The sequence below is a fragment of the Phocoena sinus genome, chromosome 2 (assembly GCF_008692025.1).
Source record: "Phocoena sinus isolate mPhoSin1 chromosome 2, mPhoSin1.pri, whole genome shotgun sequence".
Lineage (NCBI taxonomy): Eukaryota > Metazoa > Chordata > Mammalia > Artiodactyla > Phocoenidae > Phocoena > Phocoena sinus.
This window is the reverse complement of record NC_045764.1, coordinates 176,717,754-176,726,170: the sequence shown is the minus strand read 5'-3', so window position 1 is coordinate 176,726,170 and position 8,417 is coordinate 176,717,754. Positions and strand designations below refer to the sequence as shown.

The 8,417-nt window shown below is 48.6% G+C and overlaps 1 protein-coding gene across 2 annotated transcripts in view; it reads left to right on the top strand.

The window, feature by feature from the left end:
* The first annotated feature begins 1,058 nt into the window (after positions 1 to 1,058).
* Positions 1,059 to 8,417, top strand: part of PPP1R13B (protein phosphatase 1 regulatory subunit 13B) — an 83,409-nt gene continuing 76,050 nt past the window's right edge. For both annotated transcript variants that reach the window (XM_032624612.1, XM_032624611.1), the window contains exon 1: positions 1,059 to 1,336. In XM_032624612.1, coding sequence (XP_032480503.1) covers positions 1,328 to 1,336 — 9 coding nt within the window. In that variant the 5' untranslated portion in view covers positions 1,059 to 1,327. The remainder of the gene's footprint in view (positions 1,337 to 8,417) is intronic.

The window sequence follows — 8,417 nt, the reverse complement described above, 5'->3', positions numbered from 1 at the left end:
GGGTTTGGGGCCATAAACAGACCCCTATGCTCCGGATGCTCAAGGAAGTTTTAGAGCTGCCTGTGGAGTGCATCAGTTACCATCTCATCTCTCTCAGGGTTCCAGTGAGTGGTACAGTGTGGAGGGCACAGAAAGGATGCCTGCCCATTGGCCGGCCTTCACTGAGAGTCTGCTCAGCCCCTGCCCTGGCCTCTGTTACTCGGGCGCTCAGACCTGAGTGGGTGGCGTCACGGGAGAGAGGGCTGTAAAGAGAGACCCGGACCCTGGAGAAAAGGACTGGGCGCTGCCCGGAGACGTCTGAGCATCGAAGGATGCTGGTACAGGTGCGCACAGGCATTCTAGGCCGGGGGTATCGCCTGTGTGAAGGGCCAAGGCTGAAGAGCGGTCACGTGCCCGGGAAGGTCGGCTGGCCGTAGGGAAAGGGCAGCGGGAGTCGCAGAACACGCGGGGAGGTAGTGGTGTCGGGGAACAGGTGCCCAGGGACCGAGCGCCACGCCGGCTCGTGGGTTCATCTTGAGCAATGCGGAGCCGGGTCACTTGCATGGTTTGGAGCGCACCTACACCCTTCCAATTCGGCCCCTGGCCTGCAGCCCCACCGGGCGCCGGGAGCCGGGGGTCAGGACGCGGTCAAAGGGCGGGCGCGCGCGCCGTCGCCACGGGATGCGCCCCGCCCCCTCTGGCCTCCCTGAGTTGGGGTTCGAGTCTCGGCCCTACCGTGACCCGCTGCGGTGCCCCGGCCGGACCCTTCCTTCTTTGGACCTCGGTTTTCCCATGCCCGACGTCTCCGAGGGTCCGGGATCTTGGCCCCGCACGGCCTGGAGCCCACAGGCCGTCACGCCGGGCGGGGCAGCGGTCCAGCTTCCGCAGCACTCCCGCCCCTCCCCCGCCCGCCCGCGGGAGCGCGGACGCGCTCGTACCTGGCCGCGGCCGGGAGCGAGGTTGGGCGGGCGGGGCAGGGATGCCCCACCCCCGGACCCGCCCCCAGCACAGTCGGGCCAATCGGAGGGGGCGGCTGGCCCCGAGTGGGGCGACGCGCTGGGGGCAGGGCCTGCGGGGGCTGAGTAGAGTCCGCGGGCTGGCGGCTGGAGGCGGTCGGGCGGAGGTGGTGCCGACGACGACCGGTCCTGAGACAGCGACGCAGCGAGCCGGCGGCCACGACAGGGCCGGCCAGGCTCCGCAGCCCGCTGCAGCCGCCGCCTCGCCGTGAGGGCCCGAGAGCGCGGCGGCGGGCGCGCGGCCTGTGAAGGCGGCCGGAGCGGCGGGCGCGGCGCGGCGCGACGCCGAGCGTCCTGTCAGGCGGCGGAGGGCGCCGCGGATCCGCGCCGCGATGATGCCGGTGGGTGCGGGCGGCGGCGGTTTCCTCCGCGGGCGGCTGGCCAAGCCTCCTTCCTCCCGCGGCTCCCGACCCTCGGTGCCCGCGCGAGCCCGGCGGGCCGGGCGGGCGGGGAAGGAAGTGGCCTGGCGGGCGCGCCCGGCCCCGGCGCCCCCCCGGGCGGGCAGGTGGGGCGGCGCCGGCTGTCAGCGAGGGCTGAGCCGGCGTCCGGGGGGCCTTGGTCCGGGGGTCGCTTCGGGGTCCGGGTGCGGGGGCCGGCGTGGTCGGGGGTAGGTCCGGGCGGGGGTCCCGGGCCGGCGCCCCCTCCCTTGGCCGCGGCGCGGCCCTTCCTGCCGAGCCTCCCCGGCCGCACTGCCCGGGAGGGGAAGCCGGAGGTGAAATTGGAGCCGGTCGGTTTTCCCCCCCGTGCGTCCCGGCGGGGGGTCGGACGGGGAGGCAGGGGTGTCGTTTGGCGCTCGCCCCGTTTCGGGGTCTCGAGGCGCCTCTGCCCCCCGCCTGAAATGGGCCGGTGTCGTATTTGGTGTCGGCAGTGTGGGCACCCCCGTGTGGTGTTCCCACGCTGGAAACCCACATTTCTCCGTAGCCCTTTCCTGATTCTGGAATCCTGTTGTATTATATTTAGGAATTTACTTTACATTCCTTACTTAGGAATGGATTTAGAGAGCCGTTTTAGGAATTCCCTTTCACCGTGCCTTCGAGATTTGTACATTTTGCGTTAACTGGCCTGTTGTCATGTGTGCTTTGAAGGTTGAACTAGGTTCGTTTGTGGTGGTGCCGCCTTTGTCCTGCCCTCAAGGATGCGTTGTACTAGGAAGAAGACAGTGCTCATTAAATTTGCCATTCTCCTACCTGACCTTTTCCTTTACCTGTAATCTAAATAGCAGTGGGTGCTGAATTATAATTTTTTCATCTGGCTTTTTGTGAAGTAAATGTCGTGACTTGTGAAAAAAATGAAGGGCTGGTGGTACCCTGTTGGATGTATTGGTTTTCTGAGTGCCTGTATATTAAGTAAAATTCTCACACACATTTATAGTAAAGTAACAACAAAGTCGTTCTTTTAGCCTACAATTTCTACATTGAAAATCACATTTCAGAAGGAAAGTACCGTTTCTCTGCATTTTCTGCTTGAATACTGTTATTCTGCTATGCCTGCACCCAAGGACATTTAGATCAGAATTTTTTTCCCCCTGATCTTTCAAGTCATTTCCTGTCTCTTGATAATCTCTTCTCCCCTTTTTGAACTGATTCCAACACACCGTGTTTGCAGAGTCTTAAGGTTTGACCTAGTTGATCCTTAGATCCTTCTTTGGCATCAGAGCTTGTTGTATTTTTAAACGTTTGGTTTTAAATGAGTGATTGTCTTGTAATGGAAGGAGAACTGGATGAGCCTCAGAAGAACCAGAATCAAGTACTGGTTCTGCTACTTTTTAGCAATGTGACCTTGAACAAGTCAAGGTCTCCAAGCCTGGAATTACCTCTATAAAGCAGGGATAAAAACATACCAATATCTGAGGGCTGTCCTGAGGATCAAAAAGGATGATGTGTCCAATAGTGCTTGTCAAACAGAATGCCCTGCAAATATTTATTATGGTTAATATGGCTCTGAATTGTCAATTTCTAATTTTAACCTCTGCAAGATAAGGCATTTGGAAACAGTTCCCTCCCTATTTCTCACTGGCTAGATTTGGAAAAGGCACTGTGGTGTTTTGGAATTTTGAAACCACTTTTAGTTAAATCCTGTAACAGTTGATATCATAGTAATATTGAAGGATATCTATAAAATTTTGACTGGTTTCATCATTGTATGATGTTTCATTTTAAATACCCTGTTAAGAAATTTGGCTTATATTTTCCATATGGTACATTCAGACATTTTACTTCTATTCCTCACATAGTTAGAATTTCTAGTCTGAACCTTACCAGGTTTCCTTTTTACGACGTTTGCTTAGCTGGCAATTGGGAAATTTCTTTATGATACTCATAATAATCAAATGTTGTTTTCAAAAAACAGGCCTACTATTTAGAACACACTGCTTTTATTTTTAAATGCCTTCTAGAAACAGATGGTATTTCTCTTAGTCCCTCTTTTGTGGTCTTTACTTTGTATTTCCTTCTTGTTCCCTAAAAGTACGACTTTTAGGATTGAGTCCTTCCTCTATAAATGTAGTTGGCGTTGGTTGTAAATTTAATAGAAGTTTTAAGAACACGCCATTCTCACTTGATACTATCTTAAACTATGTATCCAAGGTATAAATGAGATTTTTTCTTTATTATATATTTGGTGTTCATCATCATCGTCATGAATCATCAAAGGAGGGTTAGATCGCATTTTGCATAGTTTGTATAGAGTAGCACTACCCAATAGGAATGTAATGAGTGACACAAATGGGACTTAAGTTTTTCTAGTAATTGGTATTATTATTATTTTTTTTTTTTTTTGCGGTACGCGGGCCTCTCACTGCTGAGGCCTCTCCTGTTGCGGAGCACAGGCTCCGGACGCACAGGCTCAGTGGCCATGGCTCACGGGCCCAGCCGCTCCGTGGCACGTGGGATCTTCCCAGACCGGGGCAGGAACCCGCGTCCCCTGCATCGGCAGGCGGACTCTCAACCACTGCGCCACCAGGGAAGCCCCTTAACTGGTTTCTTTAAGACAAAATTACGAACATAATATTACCATTTAAAATAATAAAACTATTTCTAGCCTTTGGAGTGCCCAAAAAATTCACAAAAGGAAAAGCATAGCTTCGCTCATACAAAGATGTGTATATAAAAGATTTTATTGGGCTTCCCCGGTGGTGCAGTGGTTGGGAGTCTGCCTGCCGATGCAGGGGACGCGGGTTCGTGCCCCGGTCCGGGAAGATCCCACGTGCAGCGGAGCAGCTGGGCCCATGAGCCATGGCCGCTGAGCCTGCGCGTCCGGAGCCTGTGCTCCGCAACGGGAGAGGCCACAACAGTGAGAGGCCCGCGTACAGCAAAAAAAAAAAAAAAAAGATTTTATTAGTACAGTTTTATTGAAATAAAAACTAGTCTATAGGGATAACTCTTCTGAAGACTACAGTATTAAGTACAGCAACAAAGTTTTTTTTTTTTTTTAGCGGCACTTGGGCCTCTCACTGTTGTGGCCTCTCCCGTTGCGGAGCACAGGCTCCGGACGCGCAGGCTCAGCGGCCATGGCTCACGGGCCCAGCCGCTCCGCGGCATGTGGGATCTTCCCGGACCGGGGCACGAACCCGCGTCCCCTGCATCGGCAGGCGGACTCCCAACCACTGCACCACCGGGGAAGCCCGACAACTCTGTTTTAAATGTAAATGTGTTAAATGTCTCTTTTTTTTCTCAGCGTCCTACTTTCAAAAGTTTATGCCAGCATATATGCCTAAGAGTTATTTAGAATTTTTAGCATGATAGAAACTTAAAATATCACCAGGTTACTGTATTGAAGTTATATAACTGGTTGTCAACATGCATTTTTGTGTGTTTGCACAGATGGGCAGTAGCTTCCCAGCAAAAGTTTGGTGGGATTTTGATGCCTTGAAGTGCTGTTGCCATAGTTATTTCACAAACTATGGTTCTAGGGCTGAACAGAGGAATGGTGGTAATCAGGTTCTATTGTGACACTTTCTTGGCTCGATTGCTTTGTTTTATTTCACTGCAAAGATAGCCGTATGACTGTTGTTCACACTAATTGGTAAGCAAAAGCTGCTGTTACTAGATTTTGTAAAATAAAAATCTTTGCATGGTGACGTCATACAGAACAATAAAAGACTGGAAAATGAGGTAGTTTTGATTAAAATTAATAAGAGACATTCGAAATGTTAGTGTCTAATTCAGAACAGGGTCTTGTTAGGAGTATTGTTAAGTGTGTCTAGAGAAAATGTTAACTGAAGTTTTGGCAGCATCATGATTTATAACATATGTTGTGATTGCAGTCGTAGTAGGTCAAGCAAATGCAAAGGCCCTGTGGTAGGAGTGGGCCCAACATTCTGGAGAAACAAAAGGAGGCCTTTGTGGCTGGAGCAGAGTATGTGGGGGGGCGGGGCGCGAGAGTGGAGGAGATGAAGTCAGGAAGATAATGGTGGTGAGCGGATGAGTTAGGATCTTAAAGGGCCTTTTAAGGGCCTTATAGAGGACGTGGAGGGAAATTTCTTTTGGAAGAAATGAAACACAGTGGTTTACTTATTGTATCATAAGTAGCTCTGAATAGCAGGCATTGCCCAGGTGACTTCACTGTAGCAGAGTATGGGCCCTGGTGTCAGTTGGCTGAAGTGTGGATTCTGGCATCACCATTTATTGGCTCTCTGACCCTGGGTAAAGTTACTTGATTCCTCAGTTCTTTGTCTTTAAACTGAAGATAATAATAATAGTAACCTTAGGGTTGTTAGGATCAGATGGATTATTACAGCAAAAGGTGCCTGTTGTGTAGTAAATGCAAATGTTAGTTATATGTAATAAGTTTCATTTCCTCTGGAAAGCTTTCCCATCTTTGCCTTGGCCAAATACACCAGTAGAGGCCTTCAACCTGGTATGCCTTTTTTTTTTTTTTTAAAGATATAATTCACATACCATAAAATTTACCTTTTAAGGTGTACAATTTAGTGGTTTTCAGTGTATTTACAAGGTTGTACAACCTTTGCCACTATTTGATTCCAGAACATTTTGCCTGGTCTACCTTTGCAATACTTGTAGTGCAGTCTTAAACATTTGTTTGTGTGACTGGTAAATGTCTTTCTTGTCCTAGACTGTAATTTTCATGGCAGCAGGAGCTGTCTCTTTTTATTTGCTATTTACCACCAGTGCCTGTCCCAGTGACTGGCCCCAGTGACTGGCCACATAGTTGGTGTTTGGTGATGATTTTTTGAATGAAAGAAGGTATGATGTGGAAAGTAGTGTCAGACCCTATTGTGAAGAGGTGTGTGTGTGTTCTAATGGGGTTCGCACTTGATCCCGTGGGTGATCAGAAACCACCAAACGTTTTTAAAAAGTGGAATGATGCAGTCAAATTTGTATGGTAGAGGGAGAATTCTGGAGCCAAGGCCGGGGGATGGACTGTGGAGGAAGGGAAATTAAAAAGAAACAGGAAGAACAGTTAGGAGACCAGCTGGTGCAGGTCAGACTTGACATGAAGGTCAAGGGAAAGAGCCAGTCAATAGATAAAATAGATCTGATGGAGTGAGAGGGTGTGTGAGAGTGTGCATACATGTGAGTGTGTGTACTGACGTGTAAGTGTGTGTGATTAACAGGAAGGAAGTACAGTGGCTGGAGTTGAGGATAACAGGTTTATTGCTTCAGCAGCCGGGCTTGTCTTTCCTGTAACCAAGATAGAGAACACGTGAGAAGGAATAGGTTTAGAGGGCTGTAAGGGGATGAATGAGGTTTATTTTGGGTGTGTTGAGCTTGAGATGCCTGCTATATCCTGCCTGAAAGATGTTACTCTTAAATCTTAAGGTAAAATAAATATATTGAGTTAAAAAAATCATTTTCCCTATATTAAGTGATTTTTAATGTTGTGTTTTTGGTGTTCTAGATTACTGCCTGGGCATTTGTGACATGCCACACACATGTGTCATCCCTTGTACTTGTCATTTTGCCTGATCAGCCCCACCCAGAGCCCCCACTAGACCCAGCTTCATGGGACAGTGGCTGGCCTGGGCCTCCTCCATCTTTGTGGAGTATATATGCACACTTTTTATAGCAGTGTAATCTGTGTCTCTGTATTGATAGTTTGTATTTTGCTTTTTGCTCTATTGCATGCTTATAGTTCTATCTCGTGGCAGTCTTGAAAATAACATCAGTAAATAATTAAACTCAAAAAAAATTAAAAAAAAAATTAAACTCAACTGATCAAAATATAGACAGATTTTTGTGTTAGAATAGAAATGAGAAGTGAGATTTTGTCAAAATGTGAAGAACGGTGAAGTAAAGTTTGACGATTTCAGGATTAACAGAAAAAAAAAAACCCAACAATAGAAACAGAGTATTTATGATAGAAATACAGATGTAAAACAGGGGGCATAGTGATTATCAGCTCAAACTCTGAAGCCAAGACTGTCTGGTTTCAAAGTCTAGCGTTGCCAGTTACCAGCTCTGTGACTTTGGACAAATTATTTAACCTCTTTGTGTCTTATTTTCCTCTTTAAAAATGGGTTTTAATAGCAGTGTATTTCAAAACGTGGTTGTGAGGATTGTCAAGTGCTTAGTGCATTCTGTTATAACATCTGCTCCTCTTAGTTTTCTCTAGCAACCATAAGGCCTCATGGCAGAGAGGATTCAGCCAGCAAAGGACCATAAGTGAACTTTACGCCACCTAGGTAGAATGCCTGTGTTCTTTCTGCCAGGAGAACTAGGTGGTAATTGCAAAATCTATCAAGTTGATAGGACAGAGCGGGATGGTTTGTGTTTCTTAGAAATGAAGGTTTACCTTCTCCTTCCAGTACCCTCTATTATCCAGACCACAGCTCAAAACCAGCTCAGATTCACTTCACTCAGTGTTTTGTCAGCAGAAAAGCTCACCCCCAGCTCTCTGGTCTCTACCTAATTGGCACATTCCAGGCCACCCTGTATAAAATGTCCCTCCCTGATTGTACTTCATTTTTCTTTATAGTACTTATGTCCACCTAGCAGATATTTGTGGAGGCTCCATGAAGGTGGGGCTTCATTTTCTTTTCCCGCTGCAGGATCCCCAGTGCTTAGGATACTGCCTGCCTCTGGTCGGCATTCAGTAAGTACTTGTTTACTGAATGACCTCAGCAGGCATTTAGGGCACATCCCTTATATGCTGGGTCTGTGCCAGGGCTGGCACAGTCCCTGCTCTCAGTGAGCTCACGGTGGGGAACAATCGTGTAAATAAAAAGTGCCATTCTGAAAGATAAAGACTGTATGCCTGGCAGAGTACAAGCTATGTACGGCAGGGCACAGTGGTGAGAGGCGTCTTCTCAACCTTGGGATGTCAGGGGAATTTTCACAGAGGAGGTGACATTTGAATGGAGTTGAGAAGGATGAGGAAGAAGGGATTTTAGGTAGAGGCCTTAATGTTTGCAGGGCATTGAGATCTGAATTGGTGTGGTATGTTGAGGGAAGTTGCTTGGAG